The sequence below is a fragment of the Typopeltis vanoorti genome, chromosome 4 (assembly GCF_054136105.1).
Source record: "Typopeltis vanoorti isolate ZY-2024b chromosome 4, IOZ_Tvanoo_1.0, whole genome shotgun sequence".
In the NCBI taxonomy this organism is placed as follows: Eukaryota; Metazoa; Arthropoda; class Arachnida; order Uropygi; family Thelyphonidae; genus Typopeltis; species Typopeltis vanoorti.
In genome coordinates this window covers 167,891,461-167,917,806 of record NC_143552.1, presented here as the reverse complement: position 1 = coordinate 167,917,806, position 26,346 = coordinate 167,891,461, and the positions used below count along the sequence as shown (strand labels likewise).

At 38.1% G+C, this 26,346-nt stretch overlaps 1 protein-coding gene across 6 annotated transcripts in view; it reads left to right on the top strand.

Annotated features, from left to right (window-relative positions):
• LOC150107833 (paxillin-like) overlaps positions 1-26,346 on the top strand; it is a 344,681-nt gene that overhangs the window by 112,345 nt on the left and 205,990 nt on the right. The window contains exon 1 of one of the 6 annotated variants that reach the window (XM_090392085.1): positions 8,902-9,019. The exons of 4 other annotated variants lie outside the window; for them this stretch is intronic. Coding sequence is in view for 1 of the 2 variants with exons in the window: in XM_090392083.1 (XP_090248209.1) it covers positions 9,190-9,193 (4 nt within the window). In the remaining variant the exon portion in view is untranslated. One more of the 6 variants, XM_090392083.1, reaches the window with a different exon arrangement.

The following is a 26,346-nucleotide window of genomic DNA, read 5'->3' as shown; positions in this document are numbered from 1 at the left end:
AGCATTAGGGATTCTGATGAAACACACAACACTTGAATGTCTGTTTCTAACAGTTGATTCAGTTCAGTGTAAAACTAGTTATAAAAGGCTTGAAAGATTTTTCCTAAGATTTTTATTATACCAACGCTTCTGTTCTGGGTGTGCCATATAAGTTTGGCGTAGGTGTTCTCTACAAATGTAGGTGTATCTAGAAGGTTATAGCGATAAAATGCTACTTAGGAAAACAGGTGTAGCTGTGATATTGCCAAGTGTAGTTATTTACGGAAATTTAAATGCTTCTCCGAAATCAGTGGCAGATCCAGAGCGAGTATACGGATAGATAGGGGGGATCACTTCTCGAGTGTGTGTTGTGAATTTTTACTGAATAACAGCTGAAACTTATCGGTTTTTGATTTATTACAATTAAATAAATTTCATGAGTCAGTTAATGATAACCTTGTAATAGATGCTATTAGTTAAAAAAAAACGAAGTAAATTATATAAATAAAACAAAAGTTAATTAAGTCCAATAACCCTTTATCGGTTGTTTTTTCTAATATATATGTCTATCTAATGTGACTATAAAATTCATATTTATTGGCGGTATTGACTACCTCTTCTCATTAATCTTCTCAGATTCCAAAAGTTATGCAGGTCATCTAGAACAATCGGGAATCATGTTATTTAAACCCCAGTGAAGCATTTCTCCAAATTGTATTGTCGTTGATATGTTTTTGTCTTTCATTATGAAGGTGGAAATCATTTTTCAGAAGTAATCGGATGTTGTAGAATCGGTTGAAAAGAGTATCCGTAACTGACATGATAATGAGTTTAAAAGTTGGGTATTATGACACATGAAGGGAACTATTGTAATGCAAGTTACTGTCGGATATCCATGCTAATTAAGTTAGATTTAATTAGTACTCTTTGGAAAAAGGTTCAGAGAAGACTATTCCAGAGAACAAAGGTAGATGGAATGAAGGATAAATGCGAAAGGAAATGCATATTAACATGAAAAAGTACGAGGCTGATCCTATATGGTTATGATTGAGATCTCTTTCTACATCTCCCATTGTGGAGAAAGACTTTGACATAGAGCAGGTTCTATTAAAATTAATAACAAGAAAACTCTAGCACCATGAGCTTTCTATACCTTTCAGATGCTTCTTGTCATTTCTTTTCCCAGTGATACCTTCAGATTCATCATAGGAATTTGAGAGGACAAAGCCTCGTAGCTCTAATCAGCTGTCAACAAAGTGATTTGTGTCTTACGGGGGGAGAGGGGAGGATTCATTCAGGCGCAGAGGCAGACCCTCTTCTCCACATTAGTACATTATTATTATGTAAGGTGCCTCCATGGAGTCAAAAGACTCATCACGGGAGACTTACATTGACCTACTAACCGTTATTCACACAATACCTGTCGCACTTCCCCTTAAACTCATTCACAGACAAAGCATTCACAACCACCTCTGGCAACCCATTCCACCCATTTGCAACCCTCCAAGCAAAAAATCTAGTCCTAACTCCCTTGTTAACCACACTCTAACAATTTCCAGGGATGACCCCTCGTTCTCTCCCTTCCTTCACTGGTCTTAAAAAGATTATCAGTATCAATCCTATAAAACCCCTTTAATAACTTATATGCCTCTATCATATCTGCTCTCATACGTCTATCAACTAGTTTTTGAAGCCCACAGACCTTCAATCTATCCTCGTAGGAGACATCCCACAGGCCTGCAACAATTTTCGTAACCCGCCTCTGAATCCTCTTCACCACTTCCACATCACCAAGAAATCCAGATGACCAGATCTGTGCACAATAGATTTGGTCGGACTAAGGGTTAAATAATGCAAACATACTTAAGAATGGCTTGGAAAGTTTCCCATATACATAGAAAATTTGAGTCCAAGTATAGATATTTAAAACAGCAAATTTGCATTACCAGCTAACTGATACAGAACGCAACTATAGAGCAAAGAGATGTCTTTGAGAGTTTTTTTGATTCTAATCGTACCACCTGTTTTAATAATGACGTTTCGTTAAAAGTAATAGTCATTTCTTTGTAAAGGAGAAACACCAGAATATATTAATAGAAATCAGCACCTGTGACGTTTTTTAATTCATCAACGGTGCACAGGAGAGGTTCTACAACATGTAGCACGTAAGTTCCATGCAATGATTAATGAATTAATGAGAAAGAATAAACTTTTTTGATATGCTTACTGAACAACTGGTGGTTGTAATTGATAGCCGTTGGAGAAAACTATAAAAGAAGACTGTGCCGAAGGGGAAAAAAGTAGAAGGGGATGAAAGATGAATAGGGGTGGAGGATTCAGCGAATTTGAAGTTTCTCAGCATGTAGATATTAACCAGCAGCTGCTTGTGTGTGTGTACAGGTTGAAAGGAAAGAATTATGGAAGCGAGTTCAGCAGTGTCCATGAATATATTTTTAGAAAATATTTTGTAATGACGCCGAAACCATTAATTGTGCACTTCTGTCTTGCTAGACGGAAAAAAAAAAGTTATTATTGTTATTACTACGTGACACCTCCAGGGAGTCTAAGGACTCATCGTGGGAGGCACACTACTTTACTTCGCTAGATATATCTCATCCTCTCCACTACTACTTAATTCTCCAACTACGACACTGCTTCCATTATCACCAGCAACAATAGTAATTTTTGTACGTCAATTGCGTGTGTTCTGAAGGCCAATTTGTCTGTACGCGAGTTTCCGGGAGAAAAAAACCCTGTTACCGTATGAGATCGGCTAACTCACCTTCAACTGAAAAAGCCCATATAAGGATTCCCCTCGTCACGAAAGTTTCAGGGTGAAAAGCCCTGCCATCTCTTATGAGACTTGCGTTCAGCTGAAAAGTGTATATAAATATTCTTCGCGTCCAGCTTAATTGATTCCAGCTTAGGTATTTCTAACCAAAGAACTCAACCAAAAAAGACATGGTTGGAAAGTGAGTAGAAAATGCATAAAGCAGAAACATAACGTCTATAAGAAAGTGAAATTAATCGGAATTGCCCTGGATAATTTCGCTCAGTTTTAGGATATTTTGATGAACCACTCCAAATATGACAAGTCTCTTTAAAGTTAGATGTATTTTGATATTTATATGTAGCTAGCTCTGTTATGTCTTGAGCAGAAAACATCAAGATTTTTAGAGGGTGTGGATGTGAGTGTTTTTATTAGGCAAAAGGCAGAAATTAGAATTAACCAAGAAGAGAAATCTGATATTACTTTTAGTATCATTATTAAAGGTAAAATGAAGTGGTTAGATCTCTCTTGTGATGCAGGACTTGATTTGCATAGCAGTGAAATTAACGAGGTTGTCCTCACCCTGCTAGAGAATGGTAAGAGAAGTCAGTAAAGGTATTGGTGATCTTGAAATTCGGAATGCTAGGATGTCATACGATTTTTCTAATGAATAAGAGGAATAGAGTGTACTGTCATCAACTATACATATTATTGGGGACACTACAAAATTAAACGACTCCATTGTAATAGCCTCTATCCAAAAGATGTCAGTGAAATAAAAAAAATAATAATTGAAATAGCTTTTTTTTTATTTTTACGCACTATTTCTCTATCAAAGTCTGCGCCGTATGTGAGGGACGGGAAAGAATAAATTTATTCACATTTTTCTTGATAAATTGGAGATTATGGTTTTTGGGAAAATTTCCAGAGGACAGAGATAGATGGAGTAAATTAGGAAGAAGAGAAGCAGATTCACTGTATAGTTTGACTGAAAAGAGATCTTGTTTTAACAGACCCAATAGGAAGCAAGGAAATAATATTTGCCGGTTTCACTGGAGCAATGGCCATGGAAGTAATAACCTGCAGAAAAGACAGAAATGAAGCAGTGCCCCTTGAGATAGAGGCTAAAGTGTGTCAGGAATGGAGCGATCAACTCTCAGCCTAAGACTTCCCAAACTTCTCAGATTAGAGAAGTTTGGGTGCACATCAACCCATGCTCAGGAATATTATTCTGAGAATGGGTTGACTTGTGCAGAGTTAGTAGCTGAATGGATGAAACGTAGTTTATTTATTCGTGTGGGGTACCACCCCCCCCCCGTTCTTCGACCGTCCCTTAAGACTGGTTGAGCCCTCCTAGTGAGGGATTCAATATGTATTTTATGACCGTAGATCCGTGTTTGTTCACGAACCGGTTTGCCTTGTTGTGAGGGACAGAATACCCGAGTTTCTGGGTGAAATAACCTTCTACTCGCGTATGAGACTGGGTAACTCACCTTTAGTCGAAAGAGATCTGATAATTTTCTCGCGTTATGGACTGGAATCAAACCCAGGTCTTTCCAATCAAAGGATTTCGCCTATTCCGACTGAGCTACGGAGGCTCCTGAAACGTAGTCTTCTTTAACTTAGTGGTTAGAATTTTATATTACACTAGGGGAGATTAGCCCTCCTGACGCCTACGGCGCCCAACCCCTCCCTCCGAGTTCCGGACGGGTAGGCCGGTTCTCCTTGAATTCTGATGACTAGAATTTTGAAAACTCGAAAGGGAGGGTTTCTCCCCCTGATGCCTACCCCCCCGAGTTCCGGACTGGTAGACAATTCTCCCCTTGAATTCTGATGACTCGAATGGGGGTCCCCCTTGGGGCATACGGCGCCCAACCCCCCAGTTCCGGACTGGTAGGCTGGTTTTCTTTGAATTCTAATGACTCGAATTTTGAAAACTAGAAAGGGGGGTCTCTCCCCCCTGGCGCATACGGAGCCCAACCCCCCGAGTTTCGAACTGGTAGGCCTGTTCTCCTTGAATTCTGATGGCTCGAATTATGAAGACTCGACACCTCAGGGTAGTCCTGAGTTTCAAATAACTTGACAAAAAACGTGACACAAAAACGTTATTACAGAAAAAGGCTTATCATTTTATATTATAGAGTAGATTAATGTGAGGATAGGCTGGAAGGAAATGTCAGTCCTGGGAGCGAGATTGATCCAGTCTGGTGATTTGTCTATTACTGAGGGAAAGGTTAGGAGAGCTGCGATCCCTTTTGTGGGGATCATCATTTATCATTGGTTGCAGGTGATATGTCGGATGAGTAGGATGAAGTTTACTCTAGTATGCAAAGTTGGATAGAAGTAGTGGTGATTGAGAGTAGTTCGTTCATGCATGGAAGAAAGAGGGTAGATGATAGAACAGATCCCAGAGGAACTCCTGCGTTTGTGGAGAAGCTTGAAAGGAAGACATCCACTATTATATGCAGTGAATGATCAGAGAAAGCTTTCTTCCTGGTTACAGAGGATCCTTTCAAGTAGACCTCACGATGTCACTTTATAGTGCAATTTGAAGTAAGATACGTTTGTTACATTAAATGTAGGCATTTTAAAAATAAACATTGGTTTATCGTTTGCGTGACTTTTTTTGTTTTTTGCTCGGCACAGATGTAACGGAATGACACGATACTGATGAAACTCAAGTGTGAGGAATAACTTTAATACACTAATGACTCGTGCATGCAGTGAGTTTAATTGCTTCTCGGATATCAGTCATGTCTTATGAACAAATCTGGTGCTAACATTCTTGACGTTTATTACGTAAACAGAAACGCACAATAAAAAGGTAACAGTTTTCTGTAATTTTTTTCACCTTTCGGAAATTTGCCTGATTTTGTTTTTGATTATTGCCGTTTGGTTTCATTTTTAAGAAAAAGTAATTGATTGTCTTAGGAATTTGGAAAGGTTAATGCAGCTGTAATATAATCATCTGTTACAAAATAATGTACAGGGATGAATGATATGTAATATTTTCGCACACATCTGGTTATTTGTTTTTGCAACTAAGAATATGAGGCCAGCGTATTGTCTGTAAATTGCGTGTATTCTTCTGCCCCATTTGCTTTTTTCGCGGAATGAAAAACTGGAGTTTCCGAGAGGAAAATCCCTACCACATTCGATTTTCCTGCGGCAGATGGTTATTATGTATATGAAACGTACAATGGAAAAGTAATTTTATAAATTTCGTATATTTTATATTTCCACATTTCATTCTGGATTATCCCGCTTGGAATAATAATTTTTTAAGTCTCTCCTATTCTAGGTTAACAGCTTCAGATGCACCTGTTTTCGATACCCCCCCCCCCCAAAAAAAAAATATATATACTGTATATATAAATCGCTTATGGATCTGGTCAAATCGTTTTTATTGCCTATTGTATTCCTTAATGTATTTTAAAAAATATATTTTATGAATCGAAAAATTATTTATCTTCCCTACTTAGTGCAGTTGGAAGGAGAATGTTACAGACGTCCTTTTTCGCTCTCTCCTGGTTGGAGAATATCTTGTTCAAACTTTGTCAAGATGTGAGGAATATTTATTAAGTCTACTTTCATTTGAAGATAATTTTATGATTTTTTTAACCTTTTTTTTTTTTTGGTATTATAGCACGGTTATTTTTCTGATTGCCGTCAGTTAATTATATTCTAAATCAGACTATGGTGTTATATTGCCAAAAATTATTACATTACTCATTAACTGATATTTGGAAGTTATTTCCTGATCTCATGTATCGCTAGCACTCAAGTAAACTTGTTCAGCTAATACAAAATACCGAAGGTTGTTAAATTTAGAACTAACTTAATACCTAGCTCTTCTTGAAGAATTTTGTATCTTCCTGATATTAAAAGAGGGAACAATGGATTTGGTGAGAAATCCATTTCTTTTCATTGTGAATTCAATCTGGATGAAAAGCAAGAATTCTTGGGCTTTATTAACGATTATTCATCCAAAAAGAAAAAGAGCATTGAAAAATTTTGTGCAAAATATTCAAATGTATTTACAAAAGTGATGTAGTTATTCGCGTTCATTTACATCTGTATATCTTTGTGAAAGCAGTTTTACGGCATTGGTGAGTATCGAAGTCACGCAACAGATAATTGAAAACTATCTTCTCTAGGTTCTCGCGTAGAGTCTACCTGAATTTGAGAAGCTCTAAAGTTTTTGGGATACTGCGTTATAATCTGTTAAGCAAACGGGAGCAGCGAATGGAGATGGATATGGTGTTGGTGAGATGGATCGAATGGTTGCCAGACTATGACATAAAAGAATAGCTTATGGTGGAGTAGAATGAAAGAACAAGTAGATGATCAGTGGCATGTCACAGGGCTGTGTTTTTAATCCACCCCTGTTTAATCTCTATATTGCTGATAATGGAGATAATTTAAGGAGTGTTACTTAGTAGTTTGCTGATGATTCTAAGTTAGGGGGGAGGGCAGTAGTAAATAAGAGATATATACAGAAGATCCTTCGAGATGAAACTAACCGTTTTTCTTTCACTGTTGCAAAATGTAAAGTTATGCACTGTGAACTGAAAAAGTTTCAATATCTGTATCATTCATTGGGGTTTCACTTCTCGAAATTGATGAGGCCATGGATTTGGGGATCATGGTTGACAGACACTGAAGTTCAGAGAACATATCGTGAGAATTAGCATAACAGCATAGCAGATGATTTGAATGCTTCAGAATATACATATTAGTAGGAACGTGGCAAAGAAGTCATTATCCATCTTTATAAGGCATTAGGATGTATCATGTCAGTGGCGCACCCAGGAAGCGGGCCAAGGGGCCTTAGCCCCCTCAAAAGAAAAAGGAAAAAACACTAGAAAAATTTCCAAAAATCTTTTCCTAATTAAAATTCTTTTTTTTTTAAATTTATGTTGTGTCTTCTATTTCTATACTACTTATGAATTAGCGGCCACATAAGGTGGGAAGAACGTATAGCTCTTGGGAATCACGGCCGCTGTGAACGCAAGGCGAACGAAGTAGTACTCTTGAGGACCGAGCGCTACTTCTTTTTGCCCGAGCCGGGCCAGAGGAGATCACGGGTATCATGTATTGGCGATCACTGCAGATGCTCAGTCATAGGTCGTATACAATGTAGTGTGCATTCTCAAATCGTCTACTCAACTCTCCTTCCCCCCTCTAAAAAAAAATTATCTTGAGTGCTCGGCCCCCTCCAAGATTAAATCCTGAGTGCGCTACTGTATCATGTACCTTATTGTTCTCTGATTTGCTAAAAAAAAAAAAAAAAAAAGGATAAATTGACGATTTGTGTTACAAAAATCGGTCGTTAGATGGAAGGGAGAGGTACTTAACATAAGCTACTAAAAAGGTTTCAGTAAGAGTGGATGTCAAAGAAATTTTTCAATATATGGCAGGAGGGAAAAGAACAAGATGTCATAATTGAAAGTTAGGTAAAAGTCTGGCCAGTGATCATGTAATGTTTCGATTTTTTGCTGCGTGGGTGGTGGTAAATGAGTGGAATCAGTTGCCTGAAGTGGTTATCAAGTTTGTTGATGAATTAGTTTATGGAGAGGGTTGATACATATTGTATGAATAATGGTAGTTTTGGACCTCTCGCGGTATTTTGATGTATGGCTGGAGGTATGATAAGTATATTGTGAATAATGGTTATCGAGGTCTTCCTGCTGAGTCTTGGACTTGCCCAGTTAATAAAAATATTATAAACATATCGTATATTAATTGACTTTTTGTATATTTTTATTCTTCGTCTGTATGAATGAAATATTTTTGTTTTTTGGTTAAAACGATTTTAAAGTGATTTCGACAAAATTCGTAATTTTTAAAATCCATTTATTTATCAATGGTTATTGTATCTCCTGAAGAGATTTTGGTTGCACACGAACATAAAAAATTGGGGAACTGCTGATTTAATCTTTAATTCTTTCACCTTCAGAGCATGCCTTTCGTATGATCGCAGCTAAAGTCGTATACATCTTATTCTTCCCTTTTGTTTTTTGTACAATTCTTATACGTTCACAGCAACTGTGTGTGTGTTGGTGAGGGGAGGTAGATATTTATTCAGATGGCGTAGGTAAGCGTCAAACCGATTCCGCCCAGACCACCCACACCCACTCCTGCGAAGTTGAGCACGTGGTCAGAAAGACTGTTGAAAGCGTAGTCAGCTTGGTGATGTTAGCAGGGAATCTAGGTACGTCACGGAAGCTTGGCTGTCACTGGTGTCGGGTTTGGGTACCTCCAAATAAGGTAGGTAGTGAGCTGGACGTGGGCACTTGACATTCTCTGTGGTCAGCGTAAACTGTGCTTTAAATTGCATATCAACAAATGAATCGAATTAATAATGCGTTTACTTTCAAAATAGCCCCATTAGCAACGTCACATTTCACGAAGTCTTGCTGTCTTTTACCGGAAATTCTATGGGTAAGTTTTGCTTTTAAAGCAGGTAGGAGAAGACATTGATTTCTTTTTTTTTTTTTTTCAGTGGACTATTTCGTATGAATTTGGAGAAAAACTTAAGAAATATCGAATGTTGATTACTTTTTTTATATTAATAAAACTATCGATAATCTGCTGTAGATTGATTTGCGCCATTAGAAGGTGACTGGTTATTTAATCAGCGCATTGTGTTGGGATGAAAATATTGATGGAGAACTGATATTGTAAGAAGAATTTATTTATTGATTTTATTATTTTTATAGGAATGGTAGAATTGCACCTCATGTGCAGACTTCCAGTTTATAGAGACACTGAAGTGCTTTTTTTTGGAGGGGGGGGGGTAGGGAGATAAATGCTAAATCATCTCAAATCCCTCATGGTTTATTTGATCATTCTGCAGCACGTACCACTTTCAAGAATTATTTTTGTTGGTCATTCATAATGAATTTAACAACATAGTATAACGGAATATGAAAAAAAAAAGCGAGTTTGTGGATAATATGCCCAGGTTTTTTGACTGTTAATAAGGATTTTGTTTCATGAAATGAAACAAAATCATTATTAACAGTCAAAAATCAAAATGGTCAATTCTGGTGTCTGATGAGAACCAACAGTTTCAAGCATCTGTCAGGGCAGCAAAAAATAATTGACGCTCATATGAGCTCGTGAGAAGAGTTTTTGTATTTAAGTAGGGCAAGGCCAAGGCAACTTAGATGTCAAAGGTTACCTTATAATCACTGATAATTTAAAAACTTTTCATTTTCTTTTTTATATCTGGCTGTGATATATGGATGGATCCGTAATATCCAATATTTTAATATAATAGGTTTAAAGGTTCCTGAGAAAATAGTCGTCATCATTGAACAAATTTTTAATATAGTTTCAGTTGAAAAAGATCATTGAGTAGCTTAGAAATCAATGAAAATGAAAGCAGTATGAAAGTGATAAGAATAGTCAAAATGGATGTTAACAAAGTAGTGAAAATGAGAAGTTTCATTTGAATTCCACCCAAACACTGTAAGCTTATTTTATGTTAGTGCTGTGGTCACTGTCGGGTGCCAGGTTATTTTGCGCCCTAGGCAAAGTTTACAAGTGCGCCCCGTATTTCATAAACTAAAATGTTTTTAATTGACATTAAACAAAATAAAATTTCTTTCAGGTTAAATTAATAGGGTTTTTTTATTTTCTTTTATAATTAATTTGAAAATTCTCTGTTATAATTCATTTACAAAAAAAAAGTTATAAAATATCGAAATTTAATATTTTAAAATATTTATCTTAACTGAATTTTAAATAGCGGTAAGTTCAAATCATTTAGGTGAGGAACAAAAAAGAACCAAGAGTTAAATAGTAAAATAGTGTGATGTGTTGAGGGATAAGGAAAAAGAATCGATACGTAAATCATATATCACTATTTTATTTTGATATTTTAGTAAAGTATGAATAAAGCATAGATTGAAGTTTTGTGCCCCTTCATGGCTTGTGCCCTAGGTTGCCTAGTTTGCCTAAATGGTAGCGTCAGCCCTGGCTGTGGTAGTAGTCCAAGGGTCAGATAATTCAGAAATCTGATGTAGAGACAAAATGCAGAACCAAAGGCATAGGAATGCTTTGGCAATGGGGCAACTGCCAAAGGTGCCAGTGGCAGGATATTTTGACAATTATTAAAATTGTCATGCTGTAAAAGGTACTTATCTTCAAATTTGCAAAGGGTACTAAAAGCATAGCTACACTGCTTCATGGACCTGATCAAACGCTTCTTCCAGTAAGAAGGGAAATGATCTTGTACTGGACAAATGGAATTCATCTACTACCTATTCACAAACATCTATGTCAGTGGGATTTGAATACTGTGAAAAGGGGGGGGGGGATCATTATCTACTTGGCCAACCAAGCTCCCCTCCATGTAAGCCACCTCTTCATAATGGAGACCTCCCAGTGATGGTACTGGCTCTTTTTTTTTTCTTTTTTCTTTTTTTTTTGTCCTTAGTCTTTTTCTATGTCTTCTTCCCATATTGTTTGCTATTCTTCAGTTTTTTACTATCCTTTCTCCTAGGCCAGGGGCGGCAAACCTTTTTATGTGCATGTGCAGGGGTGTAGTCAGGCCAGGGCGACGCTCTGGTACTTTTTTAAAAGTATCAAAATTTTTAAATTCATTATAATAAATTATAAGAATAATAATAATGAGACTTATAATGCATTTCCAGCTTTCAGTCAAAACATAGCAGTTTGCACTCTTGTCATTTTCGTTTCAGAAAAAATGACAGTCTCTCTACCATATGGCCGTCGCATATCACAATAATAATAACAATAATGCTGGATTTTTGTTTAAGACTACACCTCTGTGCGTGTGCCAAAAATTTACCCAATTTAGTTGTTGACGTGCTGGGTAGTTTTTAATAGGGGAAAAATTAATCTAACTTAAATTTATAATATATATATTTTAAGTCCATGCGGTTAGCCTAGTGGCTGTGCACTTCATAACCATATGCCTGGGGAAGGAGGGTCCTAGGTTCAATTCCTGTCAGTGACATGAGGAACTGAAGGATCTTCCTCAGCCATAGCCAAGTTAGCCGGTCTTGGGCATGGACAGTAGGGTTTTTTCCTGTTTATCCTTGGGTTTTTCATCCTGCAAAGCAGCTAAACCAACCTTGAGAACTCAACACTACAGGACATAGGTTATACCGGGGCATAGGGCTGACCACCTTATCCTGTGAACGGTTTGAGGTCCGATGATTAATAAACCCTAGACACCGCAAAGTAAAAGAGGATATAAAGAAGATGAAATGAGCTATATATTTATAATATTTTATAAATAATTATAATTTTTTAGCAGCAGAAGGATTTCAACTTATAAGCCGGCCTGGTTGGCCGTGTGGCTAGCGTATCTGCTCCCCAGCCAGAAGGCTGCTGGTTCGAATCCCGCAATGGGCATAGATGTTTGTGATTGTCTGTGAAAATACTAGTGGTGGTGGGTGGTAGATGCCATTGGTGTAGATGCTGATGGTAGTAGTGGTGGAGACAGAGTTGTAGAGTAGAGTAGATGCCTTCCTCGATGAGTCTTTGAACTCCCTGGATGTGTCACATAATAATAATAAGTTGTCGGCGAAATGCTTACCGTATTTACTTGAATATAACTTGCCTTCGCATATAACTCGCACCACTGATTTTACTTTATGAAAAAAGACCTTAAAAAGTTTTGCATATACCTCGCATATGAAAAATGTTTAAACATGTTCGCGTCGAGGCAATAATATAACTCGTTCCCCACAGTTAATAAGATGCCCGCCCCCAATAGTCATTATACTGCAGATGCAAGGAAAACAAGTGTTTTTTTGTATCCCTGTAGCAGGTACAGAGCCTTTTGCAGTCTGTATAAATATATTTCTCAACAAACAGTGCAATTACAGACAGCTGGAATTAAAACGGTGCTAACTAACGAATCGCATCCCCTCTCACAGAAACTATGCTGTATAGACTCAAGCAAAACCATATGTTGTGTTGTCCAATTTTTCAATTACATGAAATAAGTGTTTGTTTCCTAAAAAGAAGGTGGAGTGATGAATTGTCAAATTTTGTTGGTGAAATTGGTCAACCATTGCTAAGAACAGAGAACGGTGGAAAGAATTGGAGGAGGCGTTCATCCAGCAGTGGACAGAAAATGGCTGAAAAGAAGTGTTTGTTTTATTGCATTTGAAATTCTTGATGTCATTATGACAGATCACAACTGCTAATTTCAAATAAAATTCTACCACAAATTGAAACATGCTATATAATGAGTGTGTGAATTCCCTTGCCAGCTCAAATACAAACAAGCAGCAATAAAATTCAACCAGGGGTTGAAACTTTGTGCGAGTTGAGCCCGTTGGTAATGAGAAGTTCTGTCGGAACGATAAACGAGCACCCCGTCATGAATGTGTTAAAACTAAGAAATATATAATGAATTTTGTTATGTGATATTTTCAGATGTTATGGAATTCGGTTGAAGAGAATTAGCATTTCAACTCAACAATTGTCAATTGCCTTTGTCTTTGGGTTGTGTGATCTTTTGTTAATACCGCACCAATCATATGCACGTCTTCATAGCTGCTCTCTCTCTTGTAAAATAAAATTTAACTTGTACATATTGTAACAGTTTAAAAAAAAAGTTGAATAATTTATAAACATTTAAAAGGATAATACCTGTAAATTATTGACGTGCCATAGGTTCGCCATCTAGGTTCTAGGCCATTACTGGGATCAAACACCTCGCCTTTATTCTTGCTGTGTAGTGTGAACTGTGGGGATCCTGATTGTCTTGCACTTCTTTGGCCAATGGTGTTACAGTAAGTAACACCAGTGGAAAGCCAGTGTATGCCTGGTAACACTGGCATACTCTGGCTTTCCACTCCCAAGTGGAGTCATTGCTTGTCAGAGAATGGGTGTCTATTCTGTGTGTAGCTCCATGGTAGGTGGGAAGCCCTGCCACTGAAACAAACTCCCTTGGACTATGAGTAATTTTTCATCCTCAAGTTTATCAGGGGCTCTGAGTAAGGCAACTGTGAAGAAAGTGTTGCCAGAGACCTTAACATATATGTTAGTGCCACTTTTCACAGTTACAAGAATGGCATGATTTGCTTGTCATCTCTTTAGAGTTGATCAAACATGCTTTCAGATCCATTAATAGATTGGATGGATATCTCTATTCCACCACAGGAAGATAAAACAACTAACATACCTAGTGCCCCAAAGGGAGTCCAATTTGATGTTTTGGATATTTCTTCTGATGAAGAAGAAATGATGGCCACTGGCTGCCCACATTTCTCCAAAAAGAAAATATCCGAGGCCATTGAAAACAAAACCTCCCAACATTGGAAGTCAATCAAAACATTGACATCAAGGCTTTCTTGCAGAAACATAAACCACTTTGCTTTTGCCCTCAGAAACATATTTGAAGCTCTGATGATACAGCAAAAAAAAATATATTCATAATTTGTAAGGGCAGGACAGGGAATGGACTTGCCCACAGAAGAGTTCCCATCTTCGTAACCAACCATACCCCCCCCCCTTCCAGAACAATACTACTATAACTTGCTATAGTAGTATTGAAAACGTAGCTCCGAGTCAGATGATGTAACTGGAAACAAGTGCAAAGGATACAGTTTTTTAGGAATGATAAAGGAGAGGAGGAATTAAGGTTAGAAGTTAGCAGAGAAACACATGAAAGCAATAATGATAATTATGTCCTATGTAACATTGAGTTTGAGGCTATATGGTGTGAAGGGGAAGTTAACAGAATGAAATACATGGTGCTGGTAACGATCTTCGTAACCAACTATACCCCCCCCCCCTTCCAGAACAATACTACTATAACTTGCTATAGTAGTATTGAAAACCTAGCTCCGAGTCAGATGATGTAACTGGAAACAAGTGCAAAGGATACAGTTTTTTAGGAATGATAAAGGAGAGGAGGAATTAAGGTTAGAAGTTAGCAGAGAAACACATGAAAGCAATAATGATAATTATGTCCTATGTAACATTGAGTTTGAGGCTATATGGTGTGAAGGGGAAGTTAACAGAATGAAATACATGGTGCTGGTAACGAAGAAATGCACTACCAAATTACTGATGAGTACTAAACAGGTAATTATTATGGATGACTTTAATTATCCAAAGATTGATTGGGTATCAGAGAAAACTCTTGATAAGATTGAAGGAGAATTGAGCTGGTGTGTGACAACTTTCTCAAGCAGCATGTGAAAGAAGCAACCTGAAGACAAAGAATGTTAAATTTGATCATAGCATCAGGTGCTTCAGTTAAGGATGTGACTATTTTCCCACCAGTTCATTACTGATTATTCCATACTAAATATGGAATAATCAGTAATGAACTGATTATTCCATACTTCCCATATAGCTGGCTACTTCCATTATGGAATAATGGAAGTAGCCAACTATATGGACATTCCAAAAGAGTATTGTTATGGAAAGCTAAGTTGGAGTATGAAAAGCAACTGGCTGCACAGGTTAAAAGGCAACCAAAAAAAATTTTATCATTATGTTGCAAGTAAAACAAAGAATAAATGTGGAAGAATAACTTTACTGAATGCATATTATTATTATTCCTGCCACCTCCAAGGAGTCTGAAGACTCATCGTGGGAAGACACCTACAACTGTCTCAACTGACTCGCCCACTACACCGAACCTCTGCTACTAATCTACTACTAATAAAATATGGTACCCTAGTTATCAGAAGCAGATGAGGTATTCAAATTTGAGTGCTCACTTCACCAAAGAATATGTCAACCTGGTGTATGTATCATAGTATACAGTGCTACCACTACATTGGATGAAGAAATAGAGGTGTATGAGCAGAAAGATATAGAGTTGTTGCACAACCTCAATAAGAATTCAGCAGTTGGGACAAATGGGATATCAGCACATGGGCTAAAGGATGTTCAGTTGAACTGGTTAGGCCATTGAAATGTTTACATAATTTGAGTCTCAACTCAGGAAAGATCCCATAGAATGTAAAGAATGATGTGTCTAACTATCAACCTATCAATATCTCTAGAGTAATTGTAAAGACTTTAGAGAAGTTAATAAGAATGCTCATACAGAAATGGGTGGACAAACAAGATACAATTTGCAAAGAACAACATATGGATTTACTAGGTAATTTCAGTGAGCTGGAAATGTGGGTAAACAGTAATGGTTGTCAGTTCAATGTTGGTAAATGTAAAGTTATGCAGTTTGGTGTGATATGATTTCCAATAGCATATTATATTAGTGGAATTATGCTTGAACTAACTGACAAGACTAGAGGTCTTGAAATTATGGTGGATAGAAAAGTTGAAGTTCAATGGTTACATTACAAAAATTGCAAGTACAACTCATAGAATACTTGATATGGAAATGAACCTTGATATGTAAGAATATAGAGGTCATTTTACCTTTTTTACAAGACCTTGATACGACTGCACCTGGACTACCAAGTACAGATTTGGTCTTCTGGTTTTGAGAGGGATAAAGAAGTGGTGGAAAGGCTGCAGAGAAGAGATACAAAAATGATATCAGGATTATGGAATGTAGATTATGATGATAGATTGAGAGTATGTGGATTGCAGATAGGAAAAAGAGGGATGACATGATAGTAGTCTATAAACTTTTGAAAGAGTGTTTATAGGATATTGGTTGATAAAATTTTTCATTATGTGGAAGTTAAGTTTGCATGCAGTTAAGAGAGTCAGCTAACACCGACAACATATCATTTCTGATCTTTGCTTGCTGTCATATCTCATCACTCATACCTGGTCAGCATATTGACTACTTTTTATATCATACTGTTCTAAATAATCTCTTGATATCTAGCCTCCTTCATCCATTTCAAAACATATTCATTATAAATAATAAAAAGGATAAATATTAAAATGTTAAATACTATATATAGAATACAGGCAGTCCCCTGGTTATGTTCCTGAGAACGTCTTTAGGTCAGATTTGTATGCAACTTGGATCCTTGATGAACAGCGCATATACAGTAGTAAAATAATGATGATAATCATTATAATTCCATATAATGGTTCATATGTGGCAATAATAATATAGTGTAATACTGTCTGTAATAATTAGTTACAGAAACTATTGTGCTCTTTCTTTTAATTCAAACAAACAGAACGTAAAAACAAACTCATACAAAAGTTTAAATAGGAGATAGGAGAATTTTCAAAAAAGGATATTTTGAGGTTGGATGGTCACCTAATGTTGGATCAGTGCTTAGTGGAAGGGGCATATTTGAGGCATGAAGGTAGGCTAACATTAATCAGAAGATGATTATGACGGAGATCGTGCTGGAGAGTATGGAATGGGTGCTAGAGAATCAGAATTTGATTCTGTTTCTGGAGGAGGGGAGCTTACCACTGAATTTGATTTATTGATAAAGGTATCTAGGGTTGTTTGCACAGCCTTTTTCTTTTTTATCATAATTATTATTATTATTATTATTATTATTAAACAAGACCTCATGGAGTCAAAGACTCATCTAGGAGGTCCTTTTATCTCACACACATCTCATCATACCGGGTCTTAAACACATTCAAACTCCTTGCAGACACCACACTCTCAGGCAAGGCATTCCAATCATTCACAACTCTGCACGAAAAAAACCTGCCTCTCACTCCCCTACTCACACCCTCTTTATACAGTTTCCAGGCATGACCTCTGGTTCTCCCCTGATCTCCCACTATTCTCTGTAGAACTTCTCCACCATTGATCCTATAACAACCCCTTACCAACTTGTAGGTCTCTATCATATCTCCCCTCTTCCTTCTCTCCACTAGACTCTGCAAATTACATCTTTTCAATCTTTCCTCATACTCGACATTCCAGAGGTCAGAAACTACCTTAGTCAGTCGCCTTTGGACCCTTTCCAACATCTCTTCATCCTTCTGAAAACCAGGTGACCAAATCTGGGCACAATAGTCCATGTGTGGCCTAATCAAAGCCTTATACAATGGAACAAGAATCTCCCTACTTCTACACGTCAGTGTCCTCCTCATCATTCCCAGAAGTCTTTGTGTTGTCTTCACAATTTTGGCAATGTGTCCCCTAAATTTTAGATCCTTATCCACTATCACTCCCAGATCTCTTATTTCCTCTACTTCCAACAATATATTCTTACCAAGCATAAATTCTGCATCCCATCTTTGTTTTCCAAATTTTAAAACCTTACATTTTGCAACATTGAACTCACATCCCCATTTGCTTGCCCAATCACTCAATTTATTCAAGTCTTCTTGCAAGACCACAACATCTTCACTACTCTTTATGGTTCGTCCCAACTTTGCATCATCTGCAAACAACTGAATATCTCCATCCAAATCTTTGCCAATATCATTAATATACAAGTTAAATAGTAATGGCCCTAAAACAGATCCCTGAGGCACTCCACTAGTGACTTTCCTTTTCCTGGATATTGCACCCCCATACACAACTTGTTGATACCTATCAGATAGCCAGTCTCCAATCCAATGCACTAATCTAATATCCAACCCAATCTGCTCTAGTTTGACTGTCAACTTATCATGAGGTACTCTATCAAAAGCTTTTGCAAAATCCAAATATATTACTGTGTATCCTTCTCCTCTGTCCAAGGAAGCAGTCACTTTATTGTAATAAGTAAGTAGATTACTAAAACACGCCCTCCCTTTAGCAAATCCATGCTGTCCATCAAAGATTATACCATTGTTGTCAACCCAACTCTGGATCCTAGTTCTCACAAGCTTCTCCAACAACTTAACCACAACACCTGACACACAGATAGGCCTATAGTTTGATGCTTGAGTTCGATCACTTTCTTTATGAAGTGGCACAATCTTGCCCTCCTTCCACTCCTTAGGAACTTGACCAAGTGCAAGACTCGTATTAAAAAAATATGTCAAGGCAGGTGTCAACTCTCTGGCACATTCCTTCAGAATACGCGGTGATATATTATCAAGTCCCACAGCCTTATTTACATCTAGTTTACTCAACTCCCCAAACACCTCTTCCTCACTTACAGTCAGTCTCTCCTCCCCATCATCAACTGCTCCTAATCTCTCCATGAAGTCACATTCACAAGATTGAAAGATCTTTATGAACTGTTCATTAAGTATCTCCACCACACATTCTGCAACAGCTGTCTTTATACCATTTCCTCCAATCAATGTCATCCTTCCATAATCATTCTTTCTTTTGCTGGCTACATATCGAAAGAACTCCCTAGGATTCTTTTTAGCTTCATTAGCTAACTGCTGTTCATACCTCTCTTTAGCTACTCTCACCAACCAAGTCACTCTCCTTGCCTGGTCTTTGTAGAACTCATGAAATTGGTTACTTCCACTTCTCTTATGTTGCCTCCACAATGCCCTTTTTCTCTGTATTGCATGCTTAATCTCTTTATTCATCCATCTCACACCTAACTTATTTAACCTTCTCACACGTGGTATACATTTAGACATTGCATCCACTAAATATTTTTTGAAAATCCCCCAAACTGCATTGATCTTTTTTCCAGCTAACTCCTCATTCCATGCTACACCTGCAAGCTGTCTCCTGAGCTCTTCATAATCACCCCCCTTGTAGTTCCACATATACCCTTTTTTCACTGGGGTCCTTGCACTGCTGGCAACCACCCAAGTAATCACCTCATGGTCACTTTCACCAATTGGTGGATGATTTGATACCTCATTGATACTTACATCCTCCGATGAGATGACCAAATCCAAGACCCTTAATCCTCTTGTGCCCTCTGTTACATATTGTCTGAGGTAGTTATCCCTCAAAAACTCAAGAAACTCATTTTCTTTACTTCCAGTTGCTATCTCTTCATTCCTGTCTATATTGCCATAATTAAAATCACCCATAATGATCACCCTTTTCTTATTTGCTTGGCTTATTTGACTATACATTTCACTATCACCACCATCCACATTACCAGGTCTATAACAACATCCCACCAAGTATTTGATTCTATTCACCTCTATCTCACACCATACTGCCTCAAAACCACTGGCCCCATTTCCCTCTTGCATCTCTACCTTGTATGGACATAACTCTTTCTCTATCATCAATAGCACTCCCCCCTCCCTTTTTACCCCTTCTATCCTCACGAAACACATCATACCTTTCCATCTCTATTCCTGTCAGGATGTCATCCTCATCTAACCATGTCTCACTTATTCCGACAATCTCTGGGTGCACAGACGCAATTAGTGCAACCATTTCATCCGCCTTGTTTCTTATACTTCTAGCATTGGTATACAAACACAACAACTCATTTCTGGATCTACAGCTAGTTCCACTGATACCACTCACTCGATGTGATCTCTCCATGCTGGACTGGGGCCATTTCCCTTTCTGCTTCATTTTAGAACCCTTTGCAATTCCATCTGTTTCCTTTTGATCCCTGATCATCCCATTACTTTCCTGCCTACACATTCTCTCACCTCCTCTTGGAGCATCCACCTTTCTCACGCTGTGTATCCCTGTCCACCCTGAGCCTCGCCGTTTCCCTGCTCCTCTTGCACACCCATTCTCTCATTTTTTATACTCATACCACTCACTTCCACATTCATTTCCACTCCTTCAATCTCTCCTGTCTTACTCTCCTGCTCTTCCACATCACTCCCCTCTCGATCTGATTCATTCTCTCTATTCACTTCTCTACCTTCCAGCAGCAGTCTCTCCAAGCGACTCACACCATAACCACTCAAATGCAGTCCATCGCTCCCATACAGCTCACTTCGTCCCTCAAACTCATTCCACACATTAACAAACTCTACTCCCATCTCCTCACACATTTCAGCCAGAATATCATTCATAATCCTTGCTCTCCGCCTCATTTCACCACAATCATACCTAGGCAACACACTGACCACCCTTCCTGTCACACTATTCTCCTTTATCTTTCCAAGCAGTCTCCTGACATTCATTTTGACATGCTCTTTGTTCTCTCTTAAATCATTCGTACCAATTAATACAATTAACTCTTTTGCTCGTTCCCGCCTCATATTCAATGCCTCAATCACTCTACTCATTTTACCGCCTGGAAAACATACCTTGTGCATTTTATCCTCTAGCACACCTTTAATAATGGATCGCCATACAACGCCACTCGCTCATCTTTTGTTATCTCTTTCATGCCATCATGATTTATTTTAATAGTTTTGACCTGAATTCTCTCAATTTCATTCCGCATCCATTTCATTTCTTGCTTCATCCAATCCAATTCACCTTCTGAACCTCGCGACACATTCACTCTATCATTAAATCTTTCTAACTCTCGACCCCCTCTTCTCACTTTTCCTCTCATTCATCCTTCTTTGTTTCCGTACTTTCGGTCCAACATACGTCCAACTTTCACTATCATTCTTCTCACTCTCACATATCTTTCTTTGTTTCCGTACTTTCGGACTAACATGCGTCCAACTTTCGCTATCATTCTTCTCACTTTTACTGTCATTCATCTTTCTTTGGTTCAGTACTTTCGTTCCAACATGCGTCCAACTTTCGCCATCAGTCATTCTTTTTTCGCTATCATTCATTCTTTCGATTTTTTTTTACTTGCGATTGCTGCACCACGCCATTTCTACTTTCATTCGTTCTCTCAATTTCGTTTCTTTCCGCCTTACTTTCGTCCCTTTTAACATCCGTTACGGTTGTCAAATCGCTCTTTTTCTTTTTTCCTGATTTTTTAACATTTTTTCGCCTGTCTTTCCCGCCATCCGTCGCTTTCAAACGTGCACTCGCGACACTATCGGTACTAGCACTTTCTGTCATCAACTTCATATTCGCATTCATCAATTCCTCGTTCAGGTCACATTTCGCACACACCCTTCTTCCATCCGCACTAAACATCCACAAATCATTTATGTAGTCGAAGGAATACATATAACAGACCTCACACTTAACGAACCGACTGAAATCCAAATTAAAATCATGGAATGATAATGCCGCCGCCATTTTTTTTTTTTTTTTTCTCTGCAGGTTACTAGGTCTAATATTAACGTTTTCGTATTTAGTTTAAGCAAGAAAAAAAACCCCACACTAATAATATCGGTAGCGTACAACGTTTACAGCCGCTCTTACTTAAACAATTACGCATATATACTTAATTATTCCTAGTAAAACTATGACCTTGTAGCAGCTGATGTTCTCACTAACTGCATGGTAAACCTTTGTAAACAGCTCAGTGTTATGATCTTGCTCCTTAAGCGTAGCAAATCCTGATTCTTTTGTCATAAACTTTCTTGGCCTTGAGTCTTCTGATTTTTCATGTTCTTGTGTTTCTATCAGCTGCTTCTCTAATCTCCATGAGGTTTTCATGGTTAATGCTTGTGAAATGGGACTCTAGTAAGTAGTGACATCATTTTCATTGATGTCCAATTGCAGTGCATCGACACTATCCACCACATCTGGCTTCAGCAATGTCTTCTTCTGTGAAGCCATGAGAATCATCACAGAATTGAGGGCACAGTTTGTTCCATGCCCCCTTTCACTGTTGATTGCTTCACTTCTTCCCAAGAATCAACAATGTTTTTGATGGGATCATAGATGTTATAATTCTTCTCGAACTTTCTCAAGGTAATCACATCATCTTCCATATAATGGACTAATGTGGTATAATGTAACTAATGTGGCTACATTGCCTCCAATTTGGAAAAGTGATCATGTGGACTTGTCTTGGGGAGGTAGCAAAACATGGAAATTCCAGTTAAGAAGGGGTACCTGTGGAACTACGAGTCAGGTGATTATGGTACACTTAGGAGGCAGCTTGAAGCAGTACTGTGGCATAAAGATCTGCATGGGGGGAGTGAAGGGGTAGCTGGAGGTAGCAATATCACACTGTATACCCAAGGTCAGAAGGGTAAACTAGGTAGGATTTAGATGGATGAGCAGCATCATTAAGCATGAGCTGAAAACAAAGAAATGTTGTGGAGGGTATATAAGGAGAAAAGTGACCAACCAACTAATGAACAGTGCAGGAAACAGTCAATAAAAGTAACCGGCATGGTAAGGAAGGTAAATCAAATTATGAGAAGAAATTAGCTGAACGGGCAAAAAGATCCCAAAGAGTTTTTTATATTATGGTGCAAGGGTCAGCCTGGGTATCTGCAATGGATCTCGTCTTTCCCTCCCCTGCAAACTCTACTTGATTGGTGAAGTACCAGTCATTTACAATCACATTCTCCACTTCTTCAACATCTACATGCAACAGGAGGATGTTTTGGCATTAAAAATCCTGGAATTCATGCAGAACTACCTTTCTGAAGTTGATCTGAAACATGTCATCATAGCTGGCAACTTCAAAATGGATAGATTTCAGTGTGCTGAACATTGAACATCATAGCACAACAGCTTTGTAGCTGCAGTCAACAAGTATGAACTAGTTTTGATGCCTGTTAGCTAACACACACACACACACACACACATATATATATATATATATATATATATATATATATATATATAGAAGAGATCTTATACCTGGATATCAGCTTACACAATATCAGGCATGGCTAAACAGGTATTACATATCCAAACATGGAATGAAAGGAAGGTAAGATAGTGTCATTGCATAAGGGCGGTAGCAGACTGGAAGTGTCTAATTATAGGCCAGTTTGTGTGTCATCAGTAGTTAGTAAGATCTTGGAGAAATAGTGAGGGACCGTATACAGCATTGGACAGATGAGGGTAATGTTATCTGTGAGAGTCAACATGGATTTGTGAAGGGGGGCACTTTTGTTTTAGCAATATGCTAGCCTTTTATAATAAAGTTACAAGAGCATTAGATGAGGGAAATGCATATAATGCCATTTTCCTAGACATGGCAAAAGTTTTTGACAGGGTGCCACATGATAAGCTGATATTCAAGTTGCAGCACATGGGTCTGGATGCCAGATTGGTCAACTGAATTCAGGATTGGCTATCCAATAGGTATCAGAGAGTTGTGTATGGTGGAGCAATATCAAACAGGCAGAAAGTTACAAGTGGGGTTCCACAGGGGCTCAGTACTGGGACCTATATTGTTTAACCTTTATATCAATGACATTGTCATTGGATTACAAGGGGATATTCGGTTGTTTGCGGATGATGCAAAGCTGGGAAGGGTTATTAGTAATAGTGCAGATGTGGCAGCCCTGCAAGAGGATTTGAGTAAGCTAGATGCAGCAAAATGTAAGGTCTTGAGGTTTGGGACACATCGATGGGATGCTGCATACTCTGTGGGAGGAGTTAAACTGGAGGAAGTAGGGGAGACAAGAGATCTGAGGTTGATGATTGATAGAAACCTGAAATTTAGGGGACATATTGCAAAGGTAGTGAAGGTAACACAGAGGATTGCTGCAATAATGAGAAGGACACTGACCTGCAGAGATAAAAGGGTTATCATTCCATTGTATAAGACTCTGATCAGATCACACTTAGACTATTGTTCTCAGATCTGGTCCCCAGAATTTGAAGGGGATAAATTAACTGTGGAAAGGGTAAAAAGGCGGATAACAAAGATGGTGTCAGGACTGTACAATATTAGTTATGAGGATCGGCTGAGGGAGTGTGGACTGCAGAGTTTGGTGGATAGAAGAAGGAGAGGTGATATGATTGAGACTTTTAAACTGTTGAGAGGTGGCTACAGGTTGACACTGGGGAGTTCTTTTGCTTGGTTGAACAGCGGGAAGGAGTTATGACAAGAGGTCATCCATGGAAGTTATGAAAGGAAACTGTGAGCAAGAGGGTGAGGAGTGGTTTCTTTTGCATGGAGGGTGGTTGAACCATGGAATGCATTACCTGATAGAGTGGTGAGAACGAGAACGGTCAATGCATTTAAGGACTGGTATGATAGACTTTGCATTTCCTAGGAGGTCCCTCCCTCTATGAGTCTTGATAGACTTGTGTTTCTTAGAAAGGACCTCCCACGATGAGTCTTTTGACTCCATGGAGGCCTGAATAATAATAATAATAATAATAATATTTCTGATTGCTTGTGGGAATGTGTGCTATGTAATAAGCCTTAAATGCAAAATGACTCCTTTGTCCATTGGCTGGAGTAACGATGTAGTGTTGGGTGGTAAAAATATGACCTTTACATTAGGGTGAAGGTCATCTAAAGATGTTGGATGTCCAGGAGCAGCACAAGCAGAATTTTAAAAGAAATTTTCTCTCCATAGCAGAAATAAAACTGTTCAAGAACCAATCTTCAAACATGATAAGCATGATCCCAGGCCCTGAAATTTGACTTCCAGATAACGGGAAGAGCTGCTTCGATGATACAGCAAAGTGGTCTTGGATTTTTGGAGTGGTAAAGAAGCAAAGGCTCAAGCTCAAAATCTCCGGATGCATTATCCCCAAGCAATATGGTTAGCCTGTCCTTTGCTGCTTTATGCCTTGGCGCACGTTTTTCTTCTTTCGGGTATTTTTTTCCAGAACAATCCACTTTCATCATCATTTATCATGCCTATCAAGGATTTAGGCCTACAGTTGCCTGTTCCAGCCTTAGAAGTCATCATTGATTCTCTTAAGAGGACATCCCAATTTTCTTTTTCCTAATGGTTTGTAATTTAAGGCTTGTTTTGGTAATCTTTCTGTTTTCATTCTTTCAACGTGTTCCATCCATTTGTGCTTATATTTTTAAATTTTTTCTATTATTGATTCCTGGTTTAATTCTTTCATAATTTCTTTGTTTCTTTTGTGATCAAATAGAGTATGCTTTTCAATTTTTCTTAAACTTCATTTCAGCCGTTATTAATCTTTGTCCTTTTGTTTTATTGTCGAGATTTCACTTCCATACAATAGGACTGGTAGGGCTAATGTATTGTATACTTTTAGTCTGTTCTTTTTTTTTTTACTAGGTTTAAATATAGCATTCATTACACCTGTTATTTTTAAATATTTTGCAATTTTTAGGTTTATATCTTTTTCATTTTAATATGTAATCATATATCCTAGGTAGTTAAATGAATTCACCTGTTCTAAAATCTTGTTATCTATTACTACTTTAGTTCTTACTGGATCTTGTTCTTTTAAAGGCTTTCTGTTGCCAAGTGTAAGGTTTTGAGATTTGGTAAGCAACGATGGGATGCAAAGTATACACTTGGTGTGGAAACTTTAACAGAAATAGAGGAGATGAAAGATCTAGGAGTTGATGGTGGACAAGGACCTGAAATTCAGGGGCCACATTGCACAAGTGGTGAAGACATCACATCGAATAATGGCAATGAATGGAGTTGCGGAGAACCCTGACATGCAGAAATAGAGAGGTTATGATTCCATTGTATAAGGCCTTGATCAGGCCTCGTGTGGATTATTGTGCACAGATTTGGTCGCCAGGTTTTCATGGTGATGAGGATATGTTGGAAAGGGTACAGAGAACATTCACAAAGGTAGTCAGTGGTCTTTGGAATGTGGAGAGTACGAGGACAGATTGAGAGCATGTAAGTTGTAGAGCCTTGTGAATAGGAGAAAGAGGGGGGGGGCAGATATGATTGAGACATATAAGCTGGTCAGGGGTTGTTATCAGGTAGACATGGAAGAGATTTTTCATAGAATGGGAGTAGAACAAGAGGCCATTGCTGGAAACTGTATAAGGAGGGAGTGAGAAGCAGGTTCTTTGCATGGAGGGTGGTTG